Below are 23,823 nucleotides of genomic sequence, written 5' to 3' on the forward strand. Positions count from 1 at the left end.
ACTGAGGCACCATAGGTAAAACTCCTTTTTCAAGCCTCAGACCTTGACCATGAAAAAATACAGCAGTGCTCACTTCAGCAGCTGGAACATAGCTCTTGTCCGTGTCGGGGGAACACAGTTCAGGCTCCAGGTAGCGATCAAACGGCTGAAAGGGGGCTTTATCAATGATGCTATCCTCAGAATCTCATCACGTGTCAGTGGCTAGCAAATGGCTGAGGCCTCTTACAGATAATCACACTTATACTAGCCACAAGGAAGGATGGTCTAATGGATAAGGCCTTGTACTGGGAAGCAGAAAGCCTGGGTTCACTCTCCAGGTCTACCACACTTTGTATCACCTTGGGCAGGTCACTCCCCCCATTTCATGTCTCAGCTCTCCATCTCTAAGGGTGTCAGGATAGATCTGTGAGATGCAGACATACTATGGCAATGGAGCCAATCAAAGTGCCTAGATAGAAAGAAATGTGCTTTTCAAGGCCCACAGATAAGCTGTTTTGTAGTAACTGATGAATGTGCTTGCAGGACATGTGGAACGGATTGATTTCTTTCTGGAAAGCAGAAGCATGTCAGTGACAGGATTCTAGGGACCTCAATTCAAGAATTTTTAATGAATCTGTAAACTCAGGAGTAGTACCGAATGATTGGAGAATTGCTAATATAGTTCCTATTTTTAAGAAAGGGAAAAAAAAGTGATCCGGTAACTACAGGCCAGTTAGTTTGACATCTGTAGTATGCAAGGTCCTGGAAAAAATTTTGAAGGAGAAATTAGTTAAGGACATTGAAGTCAATGGTAAATGGGACAAAATACAACATGGTTTTACAAAAGGTAGATCGTGCCAAACCAACCTAATCTCCTTTTTTGAAAAGTTAACAGATTTTTTAGATAAAGGAAATGCAGTGGATCTAATTTACCTAGATTTCAGTAAGGCATTTGATACCGTGCCACATGGGGAATTATTAGTTAAATTGGAGAAGATGGGGATCAATATGAACATCAAAAGGTGGATAAGGAATTGGTTAAAGGGGAGACTGCAACGGGTCCTACTGAAAGGCGAACTGTCAGGTTTGAGGGAGGTTACCAGTGGAGTTCCTCAGGGATCGGTTTTGGGACCAATCTTATTTAATCTTTTTATTACTGACCTTGGCACAAAAAGTGGGAGTGTGCTAATAAAGTTTGCAGATGATACAAAGCTGGGAGGTATTGCCAATTCGGAGAAGGATCGGGATATTATACAGGAGGATCTGGATGACCTTGTAAACTGGAGTAATAGTAATAGGATGAAATTTAATAGTGAGAAGTGTAAGGTTATGCATTTAGGGATTAATAACAAGAATTTTAGTTATAAATTGGGGACACATCGATTAGAAGTAACGGAAGAGGAGAAGGACCTTGGAGTATTGGTTGATCATAGGATGACTATGCGCTGCCAATGTGATATGGCTGTGAAAAAAGCTAATGCGGTTTTGGGATGCATCAGGAGAGGCATTTCCAGTAGGGATAAGGAGGTTTTAGTACCGTTATACAAGGCACTGGTGAGACCTCACCTAGAATACTGTGTGCAGTTCTGGTCTCCCATGTTTAAAAAGGATGAATTCAAACTGGAGCAGGTACAGAGAAGGGCTACTAGGATGATCCGAGGAATGGAAAACTTGGCTTATGAAAGGAAACTTAAGGAGCTTGGCTTGTTTAGCCTAACTAAAAGAAGGTTGAGGGGAGATATGATTGCTCTCTATAAATAGATCAGAGGGATAAATACAGGAGAGGGAGAGGAATTATTTCAGCTCAGCACCAATGTGGACACAAGAACAAATGGGTATAAACTGGCCACCAGGAAGTTTAGACTTGAAATCAGACAAAGGTTTTTAACCATCAGAGGAGTGAAGTTTTGGAATAGCCTTCCGAGGGAAGCAGTGGGGGCAAAAGATCTATCTGGTTTTAAGATTCTACTCGATAAGTTTATGGAGGAGATGGTATGATGGGATAATGGGATTTTGGTAAGTAACTGATCTTTAAATATTCAGGGTAAATAGGACTAATCCCCTGAGATGGGATATTAGATGGATGGGATCTGAGTTACCCAGGAAAGAATTTTCGGTAGTATCTGGCTGGTGAATCTTGCCCATATGCTCAGGGTTTAGCTGATTGCCATATTTGGGGTCGGGAAGGAATTTTCCTCCAGGGCAGATTGGAGAGGCCCTGGAGGTTTTTCGCCTTCCTCTGTAGCATGTTGACTTGAGGGAGGCTTCTCTGCTCCTTGAAGTCTTTGAACCATGATTTAAGGACTTCAATAGCTCAGACATGGGTGAGGTTTTTCATAGGAGTGGGTGGGTGAGATTCTGTGGCCTGCACTGTGCAGGAGGTCGGACTAGATTATCAGAATGGTCCCTTCTGACCTTAGTATCTATGAATCTATGAATTCCAGCGGGCTGAGGTTTGGGTAGCTACTGGCATGTATGTCAGAAGATCTCTGCCTGAGTCAGCATTCCTTGGAGCGTAGTCTGCATCTGGACTGGGTCAGACCCTCACAGATTGTGTGGCCAGTGAGGGAAGCCATTGTCAGCATGCTTTGTTCTGCATCTTCTCCATTGTCCTGGCCAGGCATGGTCTGGGAAAGAGACCAACTGCAGCTCTGGGAATGTGTCTGGGACAGTTCTTATTGCTGATTCCAGATGGTGCTGCCTGGCCAAAAGCCTTTATCTCTTACTGTTTGAAAAACATGTGGAGGGTTGAGACTCCAAAGATCCTGAGGAGGCTGTAAGTCACTGCTTCCCTGGTGCTAACCCTGGCTTTGCTGAGCCACTTAAACACCAAATTCACCTTCCTCTGATACACCAGACCCAAATCGATTGCAAGCAGGGCAATGATCTAGCCTCCTGGTGTAGTGCTGGTGTCTTTGCGGCCCTGTCTGCTCATGTATGCCATTGCCATGGTACTGTCAGTGCAGCTCTCCCCTCTCCTCCATCCCAATCAATTCATGCCCCTTTTTCACTCTTGGCCCATTCCCCATTGCCTGTGTCACCCAATCACTTGGGAGGAAAGGCCCCATCTGTGGAGATCAGTGCTGGTTGTTACAACTCTTCTGACTACCAAGATTAGGTGGGAAGTGATGATTCATAAATCTGCCTCTCCACTGGTCTCCCTCCATCTGCTTTCAGACCGTCTCATATCTCCTCCTGGATGTCTCAACATGGCCCAACAGGAGTTCCTTCTCTTCCCTCCCAGATCTTCCCTCTCCACACCTTCACTGTCACTGTGCACAGTGCCACCAACCTCCCTGATACTCAGGCCTGCAACATGGGAGCAGCTTTGGTTCTGCCCTCTCTCTAGCCCCTTGTGGTCGGGCCAAGATCAAATCTTTCCCCTTTGTCCACCAAAACACCTGAGATCCAACCTTCTCTTCCTGTCCATGAAGCTAATACTCCCATCTTCATCACTGCAGCCTCCTTCACATCCACCACCCCGCTCCGGTCCTTACAAAACTCAGCTGACAAAATCATCTTCTTTGCCTGTTGCTCTGACCACCTCACACCCTTGATGAATCCCTCCCCTGGCTCCCATATATCACCTTCACCACTGTCCCTCCATACTTGTCTACTCTTGTCTTGAATCATATTGTCCCTGATTCCTCAACTTCACCAGCAGTGCAGCCCCCATGACTGTTGCCAGCTTCTGTCACAGACATGGATCTTCATTCATGCTGTCCTGTAGGCACAGAACACCTTCCCCAAACTGGTGTGTAAAGTCCCTACCCTGTCCTGCTTCAAATCCCCCTCTAGCCCTGCCTGTGCTGCACCACTCATGAGAAGTGGGTTAAGATGGGTTCAGGGTTGCTGCTGCATAGCAGGGCTTTCTGCTCTTTGTGCCATTCTGGAAGGCGGGATTTCAAAAATTTCACATGGAAGTGTAGAAACACAAGAAATGCTCGCTTCAGGCAACATTCCCCACACAGCACCCCAGACACCTTATCTCTGCCCTCTGAGGGTGCCAACGTAAGGACTCACTGCACTGTAGGTGTCAGCCTGGGGTGCGGTGTCACTTTGTGGCAGTTGTGAGGGTCACTCCATACATACATGAAGACAGTGTTTTTATGGAGGAACCTGTCTGCCACAGGGCTCCTCCTGGTGCAGGCCTTACCCCCCCCCCCAGACTCTCACCTCAATGGCAGCTGCGGCTTTGGGGTCAAAGCCATCGCACACAAGCACAAGGAGCTTGTCACCCACACTGCGTAGGATCTGCACTGCTTCTGTGTGCGTCATTCCCAGCAGGCTCTGGTGATTCACCTCCAGGATCCGCAGCCCCACCTTCAGCCGGCCATCCCTGGCAGCAGCCCCAGAGGAGCTCACCTGGAAGGAACAAGAGGGCTAAGAATGGATAGGAGGACAAGAAGAATGCACAGGGAGTCGGGGGAGGGAAGGACGTGTGAGGGTCAGTGCAAGGAAGAGAGGACACTGCACGCAGGCAGGAGGGAAAACGGGTGCCCATGCGTTTATGCAGGGGGGAAGGGATGGAGAATGAGCACAAGAGAGATTTGTTGGGGGTTGGGAAAGGAGAGCACTCAGGCAATTTCTTGGGGAAAATGGGAAAAGAGAGTGATTGCATGCTATTCCTGGGGTGGGGAGTGGGCAGGGAGAGGGATCGCACGTTTTCTTGGAGAGCACATACACATGTGACTCCTCGGCATGGTGGGGGGAAGGGCTCATGAGTTCATGCTCACAGCAGAACAGCAAGAATAGGGGGAGTGCCTGCCCATAATGGCGGGGGGAATACTCGCCCACAACTCCTCAGCACGCAGGGAAATAGTTTTACTTTGTGTAATGACCCATCCACTCCCAGTCTCTATTCAAGCCTAAGTTAATTGTATCCAGTTTGCAAATTAATTCCAATTCAGCAGTCTCTTGTTGGAGTCTGTTTTTGAAGGATTCTGGGTGGACTCCTCCTGAAGGTCGAAACAACAGACTGGGCTTCTAAATAGAGTGCTTCCGCCAACGTGCACGGGCTGAAATTGTGGAAAAGCAGCATCACTTGCCCCATAACCTCAGCCATGCAGAACACAGTGCCATCCACAGCCTCAGAAACAACTCTGACATCATAATCAAAAAGACTGACAAAGGAGGTGCTGTCGTCATCATGTATAGGTCAGAATATGAACAAGAGGCTGCTAGGCAGCTCTCCAACACCACTTTCTACAAGCCATTACCCTCTGATCCCGCTGAGGGATACCAAAAGAAACTACATCGTTTGCTCAAGAAACTCCCTGAAAAAGCACAAGAACAAATCCGCACAGACACACCCCTGGAGCCCCGACCTGGGGTATTCTATCTGCTACCCAAGATCCATAAACCTGGAAATCCTGGACGCCCCATCATCTCAGGCATTGGAACCCTGACAGCAGGATTGTCTGGCTATGTAGACTCCCTCCTCAGGCCCTACGTTACCAGCACTCCCAGCTATCTTCGAGACACCACTGACTTCCTGAGGAAACTACAATCCATCGGTGATCTTCCTAAAAACACCCTCCTGGCCACGATGGATGTAGAAGCCTCTACACCAACACTCCACACAAAGATGGACTACAAGCCGTCAGGAACAGTATCTCAAATAATGTCACGGCAAACCTGGTGGCTGCACTTTGTGACTTTGTCCTCACCCATAACTATTTCACATTTGGGGACAATGTTTACCTTCAAATCCGCGGCACTGTGATGGGTACCCGCATGGCCCCACAGCATGCCAACATTTTTATGGCTGACTTAGAACAACTCTTTCTCAGCTCTTGTCCCCTAATGCCCCTACTCTACTTGTGCTACATTGATGACATCTTCGTCATTTGGACCCATGGAAAAGAAGCCCTTGAGGAATTCCACCAGGATTTCAACAATTTCCATCCCACCATCAACCTCAGCCTAGACCAATCCAGACAAGAGATCCACTTCCTGGACACTACGGTGCTAATAAGCGATGGTCGCATAAACACCATCCTATACCGGAAACCTACTGACCGCTATTCCTACCTACATGCCTCTAGCTTTCATCCAGATCATACCACTCGATCCATTGTCTACAGCCAAGCGCTACGATATAACCGCATTTGCTCCATCCCCTCAGACAGAGACAAACACCTACAAGATCTCTATCAAGCATTCTTACAACTACAATACCCACCTGCTGAAGTGAAGAAACAGACTGACAGAGCCAGAAGAGTACCCAGAAGTCACCTACTACGGGACAGGCCCAACAAAGAAAGTAACAGAACGCCACTAGCCATCCCCTTCAGCCCCCAACTAAAACCTCTCCAATGCATCATCAAGGATCTACAACCTATCCTGAAGGATGACCCATCACTCTCACAGATCTTGGGAGACAGGCCAGTCCTTGCTTACAGACAGCCCCCCAACCTGAAGCAAATACTCACCAGCAACCTTACACCACACAACAAAACCACTAACCCAGGAACCTATCCTTGCAACAAAGCCCGTTGCCAACTCTGTCCACATATCTATTCAGGGGACACCATCATAGGGTCTAATCACATCAGCCACACTATCAGAGGCTCGTTCACCTGCACATCTACCAATGTGATATATGCCATCATGTGCCAGCAATGCCCCTTTGCCATGTACATTGGTCAAACTGGACAGTCTCTATGTAAAAGAATGAATGGACACAAATCAGACGTCAAGAATTATAACATTCAAAAACCAGTCGGAGAACACTTCAATCTCTTTGGTCACTCGATTACAGACCTAAAAGTGGCAATTCTTCAACAAAAAAACTTCAAAAACAGACTCTAATGAGAGACTGCTGAATTGGAATTAATTTGCAAACTGGATACAATTAACTTAGGCTTGAATAAAGACTGGGAGTGGATGGGTCATTACAAAAAGTAAAACTATTTCCTCACGTTTATTCCCCCTCTTCCCCCCCCCCCCCCCCGCCGCACTGTTCCTCACATGTTCTTGTCAGCTGCTGGAAATGGCCCACCTTGTTTATCACTACAAAAGGTTCCGCCCTCCCCCCCTTGCTGGTAATAGCTCACCTTATCGGATCACTCTTGTTACAGCGTGTATGTATGTGTATGTATGTGTAACACCCATTGTTTCATGTTCTCTGTGTTCATAAATCTCCCTACTGTATTTTCCACTGCATGCATCAAATGAAGTGAGCTGTAGCTCAGGAAAGCTAATGCTCAAATAAATTTGTTAGTCTCTAAGGTGCCACAAGTACTCCTTTTCTTTTTGAAAAGAAGACGACTCACATGCCATTCCTCATGGGAAGAGCAGGAAAATGTTTGCACAATTCCTCAGGGGAGGGGGGAGAGCACTCACATGCCATCCCTCAGAGCAGGGAGAGTGACTGGTAAGGAAAGCGAATGAGCACAGACATTCCATGGGAGGTGGGGACTTGGGGGGAACTTAAGCACATTGTGTGGGGTCTAGTGGGAAGGAACATGCATGCATGTTTATATGGGGAGAAGTGGGATCAAACAGGGAGACCACATGTGAACTGGGAGAAGGGCTGATTTCCAACAGGAACTCCTTTCTGCTTCCTGCCTAGCAGCCCCTGCTCTGTGAAGGGCACCCTGAGTCTGGTACCTTGGAGATGAAAATGCCCTCATCGGTGGGGTCAAAGGGGTTCCCAGCATGGCCTTTCGCTCCCCCCCGAATGCTGATGCCCAGCTTTTCTCCAGGAGCCTTCTCAATGCAGATTTCCTGTGGACACAAAAAGGTCTCTGTCTCTAATTTGATTTAGTTTGGGCTGGAAATGTGGCTGACAGACTCTGATCGGGGGTGGAGGAGAGTGTTGGTGCTGGTAGCAGACCATGCACAGAATAGCCGGAAAAGGGCCAGCTCTGTGGCTTCCACCTTCTTTGGCCTGATGGGTTTGCTTTGGCTCTTCTTTCCTGTATTCTGCTCCCAGTTCTGGGTCTAAGAGGGGTGAACCCCATCCAGCCTCCAGCCATAGTGACTGTTGAGTGTAATGATGAACCCCTGCCAATCCCAGGCTGGGTACCTTCCTGCTCATCTGAGACTGGCTCCTGCTACCAGGAGAGAGGGGAAACTTCATCAAGCTGCAGAGCTGCACCTCTGATCCAGCCTTCCATCTAAGCTCAGATAGAGCAGGGGCTGCCTGCCTGAGGACTGAGCCACCTGGGGAGCAAGGGCAGGAGCCCCACTCAAACCGTCTCCCCTCAGGAGCAGGGCCGTTTAACCTGAATACAAGGGAGATCTGCTCCTGATCAGGTTTTCCCACCTCCATTTACTGCATTTTCTAAGGAGGAAATCCCAGGGCAGTGTCCATGAATTTTCCTACAAGTGCTTTTGTCAATAGAGCTGCCATGCTGGGCCCAGACCAGGGCTGCTGCTTCCACTTGGGCTCCTCTCCCCTCTCAGAACCTACCTGCATGCCAGGTGGCGGAGGATCTCGTCGCACCAACATGCTCAACTCCTGTGTACTGGACAGCAGGGCGTTCACAGCCTCCTGGTGGGTAGCATGACGCAGGTCAATAGTATTGACCTCCAGGATCCTGTCCCCTACTCGCAGACCACTGCGGGATGCCAGCCCATGGGGAATGACCTGCAGAGAGCCACTGGTGTTAAGGCTGAAAGGGACTCTGATGGGAGCAGATATCCACCTCCTAGCAGAGCTGCTGATGTAGCCATACACACCCTGAGCAGACCCTACCCAGCAGGGAGATGAGTGGCACAGCTTCCCTAGGAAACCCCAATGGACTCCTCCCACTGCCCCCCTGAGCTGCCAACCCTCCCCACAGACTCCTCCCATTGCCCCCTGAGCTGTTAAACACCCCATGACACCCTCCCTACAGACTCCTCCCACTGCCCCCTGAGCTGCTAAACACCCCATGACACCCTCCCTACAGACTCCTCCCACTGCCCCCTGAGCTGCTAAACACCCCGTGACACCCTCCCCACAGACTCCTCCCACTGCCCTGCTGATCCAAGATCTTGGGACACCTCCATGGAGAAGCAGCTAAGGGAATCAAAAGTTTTCACACACAAACCCTCATGCCTCAAAACAAGTCGGTTCCATCCCCTGCCTCCTCCCCCACCCCCAAGCTTCCTTGAGGCATTTCCATCCTCCAGTCTCCTTGTTCTAGAGACTCCATCCCCAATGGCCACATTCCCTCAGACATGCCCAGCCTGGGCTGCCCACATGAGTCCCTACCTTTGAGATAAAGACACCTGGTTCATGAATCCCGAACGGATGGCTCGAATGGTCACTGCCTCCAACAATGCTGAGCCCCAGGGGCCCCCCAGCTTTGACCAGACAGATCTCCTGCAGGGAACAAAGAGCATACAGCCAGGGAGAGGGCAAGGAGTACCAAGCAGCGACTGTGCTTAGAAAACTACCCCCAAACAGAGACTCTGCTTGGGAATGAGCGTGAAGGAGGTTCTCAACACATGGGAGACCCAGCCCCTTCCCAACAGCCTGACAACATGGTAGCCAGTCCTTTGAGGGACAGCTTGGAACCCCAATCCTGTCCAATTAACAGAGCACCGGGCCAATCAAAGTCCCAAATCCCAACAGCCAACCTTACCTCGATGGGATACTGGTCCTCTAGGCCTTTGGGCAGATGGTTCCTTTGTAGCAGAGGCGTCTCCTCGGGTGTGCTCTCCCCATGGCTGGGAGGTGGTGGTGGGGAGTGCGTGCGCACTCGCTGCACCACTGGTGAGTCTCCCTCGCTGAGCTGCTGTGCACCCTCTCTCTCTACCAGCAGCGCGATGGTGGGGGAGGATGCGGTAAGCAGCGCTACTGCCTGATCATGCCTGGCTTCTGTCATGTCTACCCCATTGATCTAGAACAACCCGCAAACCCAGTGTCAGCACATCACCCCAGTACACCCTGCCCTGCCAGGCACCTTACTGAGGGTCATATGGGACACCATCCCACTGGAAGATCTGCCAAACACCCTGAGAGACACTTCCTGACAGGAGATTGCCACATTCAGAAGGAAAATTATTGCTCAAGCAATAAACTCTTCAGTTATTATTCTTGTGGACACAGTAGTTCTGAAGCACCCACTGGTCCTGCCATTCCCCCAGGGCAGAGCCCAAACATGCCAGGCCACCCTGGGTGTAGTAATGAGCCTCTGCCTCTCACAGCGAGCAGAGTGGGAGATGAGTTGGTCCTCATGGGGTGCCTCATCTCCCACCCCTCAGGATGGCTCATGGTGGCCCTTCATCAACACTGGGTACTGCCCTCCTCGGTGTAAAACACCATGTTTCCTCCAGTCTGTCAGAGCAAAGCCTGTCAAGGGGCCCTGGGGAACCAAAAGGGCTACAACTCTGCTCTGAAACAAGCCAGAGACTTGTAATGTCTCGGACAAGCAGGGTCTGGGCTCCAAAGGGCCGGATGGAAATGTTACAGCTAATTCGCAGCTCTGCACCAGAAAGGAGCTCTGAGCCAGAGCCAGCCATGCATAGACTGGGCCTGCAGCATCCTCCCAGTAGGCCTCAGTGGGACATGTGGATCCCGGTGACACTGCTCACAACCAGCCTCATCCTCACCCTCACCCTCACCAGACTTGGCACTACCCACTCCAGAGAGCAAACTTCACATCCCCCCGAGCCACAGGAGCTTATACCAAAGAAGCCTGAGGCGAGGCACCTCCTGACATCCCTGGCTGCCATCTCCATTACCTACCCCATCACTTCCTCCCTGGAGCCATGTTCCAGCCCAATCAAGAGGAACACTGGAAGTGCAGGGCCCTCCTCCTGACCACACCACAGACATGGATGGGAGGGACTCTCCCTCTGCCCTCAGAAGGAGCAGTCCAGGAGGGCCCTCTCGGTGCAGACCCTTCCAATTATACTAAGTACCAGGGAGGGGGAGAGACACATACAAAGCAAGAGGCTCTGGCGGGGTGCAAGGTGGAGAATAAACCCCGCCACTCGCTCCCGGGGGCCAAGACCCCCCAGCTGCATCGGGGACACCTGCGGCAGCGGCGCAGACTCCCTGGACTGAAGTCTGGCTTTGTGAATGGCCCTTGGCCTGCTGAGCGCTGAGCTTCATTCTGGACCTAGGCTGCAGCTCAGGGTGCTGTGCTCACCCACAGAGCAAGTTTTCCTCTGTAACCTCATGGCCAGACAGAGCAGGGCCGGTAATGGCAGGCAAGGCTGCCCAATGCCCAGGGAAAGGGAGAGCTACTAGCTGCCCTCTGTGCAAGCAGCTGGCTACATGGTCCCATGTCACAGGGAGGCTATGAACTCCCTGCTATATCTCCCAGTGACCGGAGCCCAATCTCCATCTCTGTGTAAGCACAGAGCTGTCACTGCCCTCTCACTTCCACCTAGTTCGCTACCATCTGCTCCATCCCCAATTCCGTTGCTGCCAACTGACTGCCCTCTGCCCTCTACCCTCCAGGGACCCCTCTCTGCCCCAGGCCCTGCCCTGCATCCCCAGTCTGGTACATTCCCCTCCTGGGCTTCCTGCCCTCCATCCTCAATCCTGTACTTCCTCAGTTCACCCCCACCCGCACTCCCTGCCTTGTGTCCCCAATCCTGTACCACCCACCACCACCTGGAGTCCCTGCCCTCTGTTCCCACTCCTATATGCCTTCTGCCCTTCATTCCATCTCCTCTGGCCTGTCTCCTCCAGCTCCAAGAGGGTTCTGGTTTCCTTCTAACACACACAGCCATTGGTCAGGGATATTATTCACAACGAAGGAGAAAGACTGGTCAGAACAGGAATGAGGACTGGAGGGTTAGTAGCCAACCACAGGCGTGTTTTTGGGGTGTTAAGTTTGGAAAAAGATCTTGGTTGGGTCCCTCAATCCACATACTCAAAGCCCCCCCAGCAGAGAGCAGGGGGAGCCTCCCACAGAAGAAGGGTGCAAAGGAGGTTTTGAGGACAGGGATGAGAGTAAGAAGCTGCGCTGTATTTCTTTTCTCAGGAAAATATAGGCCCTTTAGGACTGGTGGGAGCTAAGGCCTAAGAACGGATACCCCCAGCTGGCACCATGGGCACTGGGTGCTTGCTCTTTCTCACAGAGCCGTGTACTGGCATCTGCCTGCCTGCAGCACTCAGAGGCAGCCTGCCTGTCTCCTGCCCGCAGCATGCCAAAATCTGCCCAACTGCCTCATTCAGACCCTGCAGACGGTCACAAACTCACACTTGTGCATGCCCAGGACTGTCACCTACTGAAAACCTGCCCAGTAAGGATAGGCAGGCGCTGCCCAGTTGAAATCTTTGTAAGAAACAGATTAACATGGGGCTTCTCGCTGGCCAAGGTGCTGCATTTGACCTGGATTCTCATATTTTGGAGGCTGAGAGCAAGTCATCAAACCTTCAAGGAAGAATTAGAAACATCCACTCAAATAGTCACAGCAGTCCCACAGGGCCAACCTAGCTGAACCATGGGGCACTGGCTCCTGGGCATTCTGCACGGGCTCCAAATCACAGAGCTCCAAAGAACAGTCAGGAAGTAGGAATGCCAGGGGTCTAAAGACACTTAGCAGGTGGGGATCGAATCCCAGCCCATAGGGCCACTGGATGCTCCCGTGGGGAGATATCATCCTAGCAGCAACACAGCCACCCTGCACTGCAGGAGGGTAAAAGGCATAGTGGCAGCTCTTGTCAGGAGACAAACAGCTGCTGGAGGGGCCATGGCCTGCAAAAGCCATTGCTAAAATGCAGAGAGCTCTGTGCAACGCCCAGACTAGGAAAGCAGTGGTCAGGCTGAAAGAGGAAAGGATCTCTATCTATGGACTGATAATGCACTCATCCCCATGGTCCCAAGTGCCAGACTCTGAGGCTCAGCACTACAGTCTCTTGTGACTGTGCATGCTCAAGCATGGGCAATAGGCTCACGCGAGCAGGAATGTGCCAGTGGAAGAAGAGGAGGCTACTTCTATACAAGCAATGACACCACATGCATCATGTCCCCAAAAACAGTGGCTCTCAACCTTTCCAGATGACTGTACCCCTTTCAGGAGTCTTATTTGTCTTGCATACCCCAAGTTTCACATCACTTAAAATCTACTTGCTTACAGAATCAAACATAAACACACAAAAGTGTCCCAGCACACTAGTACTGAACAATGGCTGACTTTCTCATTTTTACCATATAAATTATAAAATAAAACAATTAGAATATAAATATTGCACTTACATTTCAGTGTATAATCTATAAATCAGTAAAACAAGTCATTGTCTGTATGAAATTTGAGTTTGGTACTGACTTCGCTAGTGCTTTTTATGTCACCTGTTGTAAAACTAGGCAAATATCTAGATGAGCTGATGTACCCCTTTGAAGTCCTCTGCGTACCCACAGGGGTACACATATCCCTGGTTGACAACCGCTGACCAAGAACACTCAGATGATTGATGACAGCAAGACCTATGCATGCATTGAAACCAAATACCCTTCCTACAAGCCCTGATCCATGCACAGAATGGTCTGAGGGGGCAGCCTACCCACACTGCTGACACTGAGGAGTGCTGAAATGGCCTCATCTTCCCACCCTGAGAAGGCAGACTGCACTCTGACAAACAGCTCGAGAGTCTTTCTGACCCCACTGCAGAGGGTGCCAACCGGTACCATGTGAATCTGGCCTTGGGTGCCAAGTGGCTACAATCCTCCCACCACAGCATGCAGAGATACCCCACAGGGCTCTAGCTAGTCTAGGCAGCTCCCAGGGATCAGCTTCTGTCCGGCCATGGCTCAATTTTGGAAGGCCTAAAAGAAGAGGAGCAGGAAGGGAGGGACAGAGGGAGGAACAGAGGGAGAGATGCTGGGCCACCTTGTGATGAAAAAGGATGCCAGGCCCAGCCCAGTGCTCCAAAGGGTTTTCATGAGAAAGGGAAAACAGCGCAGACCCCAGGTCCAGGGATAGAGCAAACAGAAGCCAGCACTGACAAGGTTGTATCAGTGCTTACCCACACCAGCTCTGTGGTAACTCTTGCTCTTACCATAGCAGCCGGACTAGAAACCCACCACCAGCACCAGGATGCAGGAGCTTCCATTCACTCAGAGGCAGCATGCGAGCTCAGGGAAAGGGGGCGGGAAGGAGCACAAGTGACACAGATTAGCAGAGAGGTACAAGGTTAGAGGCAGAGGTGGGATCCGTGTCACTGGCACAAGCAGCAGCAGGAACTGGGGACCAAAGCTTCAAATCAGAGACCAGGAAAAAGGGTTGCACCAAGTCCCCCTGGGCCCCACACTCGGCTTGACAACCCTCCCCTCTCCGTCTACAGCCTACACTGACCCCCTGGCTTTCTGGAGGGAACAACTGCCACCAACGCTGGCAGGAGTCACTGGTCCCCTGGGCAGCACCCACAGGGCCCTAAGGGGAAGACTTGCCCAACCCCACACAGTGTTGCCTTGCAGAGTCCAACGGGGGAGCAGCCCCAACCTACCTAGTGAAGCGCCAGGGATCCGCAACTCCCCAGTGCAGCCAGCGCTGCTGGAGGGACTCACCAAGGTTTTGTGGTTTGAGCATTCACTGTGAAAGGGTGGGCACCAGCCTTGCCAAGAGCCAGTCAAAGCTGGGACAGCAGGAGCAGGAGCTGCTGGTCTCCCTAGGGCCCTAGGAGCTGGAAAAGGAGCCCAGAGGTCAAGTGACAAGGAGACAGACCCCTGGAGGAGGGGCTGAGGAGGGACAGTGGGATCTGCTTTCCTAACTCCTATGAACAGAAACAGTAAACGACAGGCTTCCGGCGAGACTCACCAGCACCACGCCTCCCTCCCATGCCTGCCCCAAGCACTCACCGAGATGACCCGGTCTCCAACGTGCAGCGTACCGTCCCGATGGGCCGCACCACCCTCTGCGATCCGCGAGATAAAGATCCCCTGAAATAGAGCCCCGGGGGTCAGAGCAGCCCCAATCCCATCACCGGAACACCTCCACGTCCAGACCCCTTCCCAGCAGCTGGCAGAGTCCCAAACCCTCCCACCTGGGCCCAAAGCCCCCTCTCCCTCTATCACTCCACACCCTCACTCCCCATCCCCCTTCTGACCCTCGCCCCTCCACCCCTTGGACTCCTCAGTTCCCCAAACCCTGTGTGGAGCCTCTGGCTCCAGGAAAGTCTGACTCAGCAGGAGCTCAGAATACACAAGCCAAGAGGGAGCCAGGACTGAATGTCACTGGCAACCACTGACAGCCCCACCCCTGCCTGCCTGAGCTCCTCTGCCTGGCACAGAGCTAATGACACCCCCGTAGGAGTGCAGGGAAATGCCACCTGTCCCCTGGTCTGCAGAGATCTGGGGCTGAGCTCCCCTCCCTCTGTGCCCACCTGCCCTGTGACATGGGGGCTAAGCTCCCCTCCCCTAGGAGTGCAGGGAGACACCTCCCACTCCCCCTGTACCCACCTGCCCTGTACAAAGATCCTGGGGCTGAGCTCCCCTCTACCAGGAGTGCAGGGAGACCCCAGCCTGCACAGACCTCAGGCAGTGCTCTCCCGAAGACCCCCCTGATGGCTCACCGTGTCACCCGCCCGGTAGGGCGTGGAGCCCTTGCCCCCAGCAATACTGAAGCCCAGCCCCTTCTCATTGCGCATGAGGCAGGTGGAGAATCTCTCTGTGACTGGTGCCCCCTCAGGTCGCTCTGGAAAGCGCAGGCCGCCCCGTGGCTCTCGTGGGCTGTAATCGTCCTCGGGGCGCAGCGGTGTAACCGTGATGGCATTCTCGGGCTCCACCATCCGCTCCCGAAGCACCGTCATGGAGACGGAGCTGCCTGAGCCACGCAGCGCCTCCACTGCCACATGGTGCTCCGCACAGTGCAGGGCCACTCCGTTCACCTGGGAAGAGACGGGGTCAAGGTGAGAGACTGGCCCACAGGGAGTTCCCAACCCCCCCCAAACTCACAAGGAGCTCCCCCACACCAACAGGGAGCCCCCACATACGTACCAATCCCGCAGGGAACATCCCTCCCAACACACACACACACACACACACACTGACCCCACAGGGAACCCCCCCCACACACACACCCCAACCCCCCAGGGAACCCCCCCAAAACACTGACTCTACACGGAACTACCACACATACACCTCAACCCCACAGGGAACGTCCCCACACACTCCAGCTCCCTAGGGAGCTCCCCCAAGGGAGCCACCCCACACACACCCTGCACCATCCCCTCTCTCTCCCATGGTGCATGGCAGAGCTTGTTGCCATTCACTTAAGAGAATGCCAGGCTGCCAACACCAAAACTGAGCCCCAGAAGGAGACACCTGTATCCTCTCACCATCTCCCTCCTCTCTCACACACCCAGCAAGTCACTTGGGGGTCACAGATCTTGCTATCCTCCCTTCAGGGAGTGGCCACCAAATTCTGGTGCAACTCACAGCTTCTTCCTTCTGTCTCCCTGACTTCAGAGAGATGGCCCCTATTGTGCTGGGGGATTCGGGAACAGTTGTAGGGGAAGAGTGGCTAGTCCAGTGCGGGAGACACTGGTTGGTTTGGGGTCAAGGCAGGGAGCTGGAGGATCTTCCTGTTGCTGCTGCTGCTTCATTTCACATCAAAATGCTCTTTGGCCCAGGGAAAGGGGCCTGGGCTGGCAGCCAGGCGCCTCAGAGTGCAAGTCTCACAACTTCCACTGACTGACCTTAATAAGTCTCTTCCCACCATAGCCTTTATTACTCAGCTAGGCCTACCCTTGTGCACAGGCAAGTGTAATTCACCACCTTTTACAGTGCAACTAACTAAGGGGCTGAGCTGGGAGCAGAACCCAGGTTTCTGATAGGGCAGATCAAGTCCCACCTGCCTTTCAGAAAGAATATGCCAATCCTATGGGCTTGGCTATGCTATCTGTAAAATGGGGCTACAAATACATACCCACCTTTGCTTTGAGTTACACAGATGAACGAGCACTATGTAAATGTAAAGCAACAGTAACAAATAGCACTGAGAAGTCAATAACCCTCAGTCTTCTGCTCTAACAAATACACTATGCTCCCCTTCCAGCGCCAGAAACAGAACTCAGGAGTCCTAATCCTATGGGTATGTCTACGCTGTATTCTTAGTCTGTGGTCCTACAGGTTTGTGCCCAAACCATCCACACACTAAACTCTCAAATGTGCTTCTTTGAACCGGTGCTTGCTTGAATGGCTGAGTGTCTGGGTTAAAACCCAAACTGGATCTCATGCACTTTGCAGTGAGGCTAGAGGCAAATTCACTGAGTGCTGATAGGCCTCCAATGCCCTTCCCACAAGTTCTCCCAAGGAACAGACAAGTTCTTCCGCAACTGACACAATTGACTGGGAAAGAATCCTAGAGCATCTCAGCACAAAAACCCATGGGAGTGTCCCCCAACACACACAGGAGCATGCAGAAACACTGAAGACACAGTAAAGTGGGTAGGGCTTTGTTGTGGGAGTACTCATATGTGGGCCAGGTTAACCCGAGAGCTCATATCTGCATGCCAACACCCAGGCTGACTGTGCAGAGTAGACATGCCCTGTGTGGCGTTCTGTCTATCAAAGAGTTAAATATGATGAAATTTCTCTGCCAAGGTGGCTCTCCATCTCTGGATGTCTCTGGATCCAGACAGGATGCCATTCTCAAAGATGCTTTAGTCAAACAAAAGTAATTGGCTCAGTACAGGAACAACTGGATGAAATTTAATGGCCTGTGTCATATAGGAGGTCAGACTAGTTCTGGCCTTCAAATCTATGGAACGATTAATTTAAATAATATTATTAAGGTTGAAAAACCCGACACTGATCAGTTAGGAAATGCCAGAATTAAGCTTGCCCCTGTGACAGCAGCATGATCCAGTCTTTGATTCCATGATCACACCATATTTTTTCTACATGATCCCTGCTTCATTCAGTGCCCATGGCAGGTAGTGAGCAAGACTGGACTGGGTAGGCAGAATGATGCCCATTCCCATAAATACTACCAAGTTGCTGGCTGCACTCAGTAGGACAGGGAACATGTGGGGACCATAAGCAGTGCATGAATAGGGAGCTGAGCTCTTGTTACAGACACCTTGTGTTATTTCTCTGGCCTGAATGCTGACTGCCATTCCTCCCAATTCAGTGATGTACCATTTGCTCCTTGCACTGGTCCATTCTTGCTTCAGAAGCTGGCTACTCATGGGAGTTGAATCCTACAGGACTCAGCAGTTTTTAAAGATTTTTTGAGGAGGAAGGGGTAGTGGGTATTATTATTATTTACATCAGAGCCCCTCAGTGTCCCCGTGATGGACCAGGACCCCACTGCATTAGGTGCTGTACAAACACAGAACAAAAAGACAGTCCCTGACCCAGAGACCTTCCAGGGTAAGGGTATGTCTGCACGCATTCACAGGGTGTGACTGCAGCTCCTGTGAACACACCTGAGGTAGGGTTCATCTAGCTAGCTTGGACACTGGAGCAACAAAGCTGTGGCATGTGCACTTGAGTGTGGGCTAGCCCCACAAGTAATGACCCAGGGGTGTGGATGGGTTTGTACAGCCCACATTGCCATGTACACTGCCGTATCTTCACTGCTCCAGTACCCAAGCAAGCTACATTAAATTTAGCTTGGCTATGTCTCCATAAGCTGTAATCACTTCCCGTGATTTCAGTGTAGTCAGACTCAGAGGGATACAGACCAAAGGTGGAGTACAAGAAAATAATGAATCACTTTTTGTCAGCATGCTAGGCAGTGGTCGCAGGGTCTCTGGGGATGAGCTAGTCTTGTACCGGACCCCTCTTCCCACATTCAAGGAAGAGGGCAAAGAAGCAAAAAGTGACTGACTGTTATAAAAAGTCTGTCAGCTGCGAACTAGCTGAGCGGCGAACAGAGTGAGTTTGCTTGGGAGTTCGCCTGGGGAGAGCTCACTGAGGCTTTCATCTTGCAGGCTTCACTAAGTAGTTACTGCAACAGCTGAGGAAGCTCGTAGAAGGAAGGTAATATGGATAGTGAGCGTTCAGCTGTTGTGACCTGCACTGGATGTGCCATGTTTGTCTTTCTTTCACAGGACAGAAGCGACTTTGTCTGTACAAAGTGCAAGCTGGCCTCCATATTGGAAGAGAAGGTTCAAGGTCTGGAAAAACAAGTATCGACCCTGCGTTGCATAAGAGAAACTGAAGATTTCCTGGACAGACGTCAGGATTTGCTTCTACGGGCACAACATTCTGAAGAATCAGAGCAGGCTGCGCAGCAGGGACAGAGGAACGGTGAAGAAATTTGACAGCATGTGACCTCCAGAAGAAGAGAGGGGCGTCCATGTACCAGCAACGCAGATACAGGTGAGCAACCATTTTCATGTTCTCTCCACAGGTACTAATGCGGAGAGTGGACTAGATGATACATCTGAGGGAAGGGAGCAGAAGGAGACTCCACCGATTGGAAAGCATGAGATGCACTGTCCCAGGGATGGAGAATTCATGACCATCACTCCCAAGAGAAGGAGGTGGGTGGTGGTGGTTGGGGACTCCCTCCTAAGGGGGACTGACCAGAAAAACCGAGAAATCTGCTGCTTGCCAAGAGCTAGGATTCACGATGTGACGGAGAGACTGCCGAGACTCATCAAGCCCTCGGGATCGCTACCCCTTCTTGCTTCTCCACGTGGGCACCAATGATACTGCCAAGAATGACCTTGAGTAGACCACTGCAGACTACGTGGCTCTGGGAAGAAAGATAAAGAAGTTTGAGGTGCAAGTGGTGTTCTCGTCCATCCTCCCCGTGGAAGGAAAAGGCCTGGGTAGAGACCGTCGAATCGTGGAAGTCAACAAATGGCTACGGAGGTGGTATCGGAGAGAAGGCTTTGGATTCTTTGACCATGAGATGATGTTCCAAGGAGGAGTGCTAAGCAGAGACGGGCTCCACCTAACGAAGAGAGGGAAGAGCATCTTCACAAGCAGGCTGGCTAACCTAGTGAGAAGGGCTTTAAACTAGGTTCACCGGGGGAAGGAGACCAAAGCTCTGAGGTAAGTGGGGACGTGGGATACCGGAAGGAAGCACGAGCAGGAGAACACAAGAGGGAGGGCTCTTGCCTCATACTAAAAAAGCAGGACAAACAGCAAGTTATCTCAAGTGCCTATACACAAATGCAAGAAGCCTGGGAAACAAGCAGGGAGAACTGGAAGTCCTGGCACCATCAAGGAATTATGATGTGATTGAAATAACAAAGACTTGGTGGGATAACTCACATGACTGGAGTACTGTCATGGGTGGATATAAACTGTTCAGGAAGGACAGGCAGGGCAGAAAAGGTGGGGGAGTTGCATTGTATGTAAGAGATCAGTATGACTGATCAGAGATCCAGCATGAAACTGCAGAAAAACCTGAGAGTCTCTGGATTAAGTTTAGAAGTGTGAGCAACAAGAGTGATGTCGTGGTGGGAATCTGCTATAGACCCCCCCCGGACCAGGGGGATGAGGTGGACGAGGCTTTCTTCCGGTAACTAACAGAAGTTACTAGATCACAGGCCCTGGTTTTTGTCATAGAGAGGAAAGAGGCAGGATGCCAGAGGACTGAATGAAGATCCCATCACAGCCACTAAGACCGTGCTAAGATCCTACAAGGGAACCAGATCCTGCACTGGCAGATGGAGACGAAGGATTCCTCCGATGAAGTGAGCTGTAGCTCACGAAAGCTTATGCTCTAATAAATTTGTTAGTCTCTAAGGTGCCACAAGTACTCCTTTTCTTTTTGCGAATACAGACTAACACGGCTGCTACTCTGAAACCTTTTAAGAATCTAGACATCAATCATATCCCAGATATCTGCTGGGAGAGCAATACAGTGGTACACAGACAATCCAGGAAGTTTTTGGAAAGTGTAGGGGAAAATTTTATGGTGCAAGTGCCGGAGAAACCAACTAGGGGCAGAGCGCTTCTTGACCTGCTGCTCATAAACCGGGAAGAATTAGTAGGGGAAGCAAAAGTGGGTGGGAACCTGGGAGGCAGTGACTATGAGACGGTCGAGTTCAGGATCCTGACACAGGGAAGAAAGGAGAGCAGCAGAATACAATCCCTGGAGTTCAGAAAAGCAGACTTTGACAACCTCAGGGAACTGATGGGCAGGATCCCCTGGGAGAATGACATGAGGGGGAAAGGCGTCCAGAAGAGCTGGCTGTATTTTAAAGAATCCTTATTGAGGTTACAGGAACAAACCATCCCGATGTGTAGAAAGAATAGTAAATATGGCAGGCGACCAGCTTGCCTTAACAGTGAAATCCTTGCTGATCTTAAACACAAAAAAGAAGCTTACAAGAAGTGGAAGATTGGACAAATGACCAGCGAAGAGTACAAAAATATTGCTCGGGCATGCAGGAGTGAAATCAGGAAGGCCACATCACACTTGGATTTGCAGCTAGCAAGAGATGTTAAGGGTGACAAGAAGGGTTTCTTCAGGTATGTTAGCAACAAGAAGAAAGTCAAGGAAAGTGTGGGCCCCTTACTGAATGAGGGAGGCAACCTAGTGACAGAGGATGTGGAAAAAGCTAATGTACTCAATGCTTTTTTTGCCTCTGTCTTCACGAACAAGGTCAGCTCCCAGACTGCTGCACTGGGCAGCACAGCATGGGGAGGAGGTGACCAGCCCTCTGTGGAGAAAGGAGTGGTTCAGGACTATTTAGAAATCTGGACTAGCACAAGTCCACGGGGCCGGATGCGCTGCATCCGAGGGTGCTAAAGGAGTTGGCGGATGTGATTGCAGAACTATTTGCCATTATCTTTGAAAACTCATGGCGATCGGGGGAGGTCCCGGACGACTGGAAAAAGGCTAATGTAGTGCCCATCTTTAAAAAAGGGAGGAAGGAGGATCCGGGGAAACTACAGGTCAGTCAGCCTCACCTCAGTCCCTGGAAAAATCATGGAGCATTTCCTCAAGGAATCAATTCTGAAGCACTTAGAGGAGAGGAAAGTGATCAGGAATAGTCACCATGGATTCACCAAGGGCAAGTCAGGCCTGACTAATCTAATTGCCTTCTTTGACAAGATAACTGGCTCTGTGGATGAGGGGAAAGCAGTGGACGTGTTGTTCCTTGAATTTAGCAAAGCTTTTGATATGGTCTCCCACAATATTCTTGCCAGCAAGTTAAAGAAGTATGGGCTGGATGAATGGACGATAAGGTGGATAGAAAGCTGGCTAGATTGTCGGGCTCAACAGGTAGTGATCAATGGCTCCATGTCTAGTTGGCAGCCGGTATCAAGCAGAGTACCCCAAGGGTTGGTCCTGGGGCCGGTTTTGTTCAATATCTTCATTAATGATCTGGAGAATGGCGTGGATTGCACCCTCAGCAAGTTTGCAGATGACACTAAACTGGAAGGAATGGTAGATACACTGGAGGGTAGGGATAGGATACAGAGGGACCTAGACAAATTAGAGGAATAGGCCAAAAGAAATCTGATGAGGTTCAACAAGGACAAGTGCAGAGTCCTGCACTTAGGACTGAAGAATCCCAGGCACCGCTACAGACTAGGGACCGAAGGGCTAGGCAGCAGTTCTGCAGAAAAGGATCTAGGGGTTACAGTGGACGAGAAGCTGGATATGAGTCAACAGTGTGCCCTTGTTGCCAAGAAGGCTAACAGCATTTTGGGCTGTATAAGTAGGGGCATTGCCTGCAGATCGAGGGACGTGATCATTCCCCTCTATTCGACATTGGTGAGGCCTCATCTGGAGTATTGTGTCCAGTTTTGGACCCCACAGTACAAGAAGGATGTGGAAAAATTGGAAAAAGTCCAGCGGAGGGCAACAACAATAATTAGGGGCTGGAGCACATGACTTATGAGGAAAAGCTGAGGGGACTGGGATTGTTTAGTCTGCAGAAGAGGAGAATGAGGGGGCATTTGATAGCTGCTTTCAACTACCTGAAAGGGGGTTCTGAAGAGGATGGATCTAGACTGTTCTCAGTGGTACCAGATGATAGAACAAGGGGCAATGGTCTCAAGTTGGAGTGGGGAGGTTTAGGTTGGATATTCGGAAAAACTTTTTCACTAGGAGGGTGGTGAAGCACTGGAGTGGGTTATCTAGGGAGGTGGTGGAATCTCCTTCCTTAGAGGTTTTTAAGGTCAGGCTTGACAAAGCCCTGGCTGGGATGATTTAGTTGGGGATTGGTCCTGCTTTGAGCAGGGGGTTGGACTAGATGACCTCCTGAGGTTCCTGCCAACCCTGATACTCTATGATTCTATGAAATAATAATCTTCATAATCAGATATCGGAGCCACACCTGCAGCCCACAATCAGCACCCCCAGCATTATACCTTTCCATTTCACAGAAGCTGGGCTCTTACCTCCAGGAGCTTGTCCCCAACTCGGACTCCTGCTCGGGCTGCAGGGCCCTCCTCCGACACACGGGAAATAAAGATGCCCTGGAATCAAAACATTATGTTAGCAAGAGGAGAACAGGCCCTTCACCCCAGGAGCTGATGTTACTGGGGGAGCATAGAGGGAGGAATTCCCCCTCCTGGGGGTGTATGCTATTGGGAGGGGAACGCCCAGGCCCAGGGGTGGAGCTGTCTCTGGTTACTACACTGTGACCACAGGGAAGTGCTGGTGGTTCAGCCCAGAATGCACATTCCAGAGGTGACACTTTCCCCCTTGCTCAGTCCTACCAGACTCCTGCTTCCAAGAGGGTCTAAGGCTAGCCCTGCCTTGCCCTATGTGCCCCCAGCACATCCACAGAGCAGGCCCAGTACACACAGGGGTCAGGCACTGCCATGATGGGGCACACCTCAGTTCTAGATAGACAGATCCTGCCCGAGAGCAGGCAGGCACTTCCTGGCTTGGGCAGCCCAGCTCCTTACCTCGTCATCACCTTTGTAGGGAGTGGAGCCTTTGCCCCCTGCGATGCTGATGCCCAGCCCCCCTGTCTGCCGCAGGATAGTCAGGGTCAGCTGCAAGCAAAATGGAAACAGATCACAGCTC

At 51.1% G+C, this 23,823-nt stretch overlaps 1 protein-coding gene across 32 annotated transcripts in view; it reads right to left on the bottom strand.

Moving 5' to 3' along the window:
• The window catches only part of SCRIB (scribble planar cell polarity protein), a 247,753-nt gene that overhangs the window by 139,908 nt on the left and 84,022 nt on the right, over window positions 1-23,823 (bottom strand). For all 32 annotated transcript variants that reach the window (XM_043507163.1, XM_043507170.1, XM_043507166.1 and 29 more), the window contains 9 exons: window positions 23,703-23,792; window positions 23,190-23,267; window positions 15,443-15,757; window positions 14,730-14,810; window positions 9,558-9,815; window positions 9,185-9,295; window positions 8,399-8,575; window positions 7,594-7,710; window positions 4,156-4,344 (listed from right to left, as the gene is read on the bottom strand). In XM_043507163.1, coding sequence (XP_043363098.1) covers window positions 4,156-4,344; window positions 7,594-7,710; window positions 8,399-8,575; window positions 9,185-9,295; window positions 9,558-9,815; window positions 14,730-14,810; window positions 15,443-15,757; window positions 23,190-23,267; window positions 23,703-23,792 — 1,416 coding nt within the window. The remainder of the gene's footprint in view (window positions 1-4,155; window positions 4,345-7,593; window positions 7,711-8,398; window positions 8,576-9,184; window positions 9,296-9,557; window positions 9,816-14,729; window positions 14,811-15,442; window positions 15,758-23,189; window positions 23,268-23,702; window positions 23,793-23,823) is intronic.

This window comes from Dermochelys coriacea, chromosome 2, assembly GCF_009764565.3.
Source record: "Dermochelys coriacea isolate rDerCor1 chromosome 2, rDerCor1.pri.v4, whole genome shotgun sequence".
NCBI classification, from domain to species: domain Eukaryota; kingdom Metazoa; phylum Chordata; order Testudines; family Dermochelyidae; genus Dermochelys; species Dermochelys coriacea.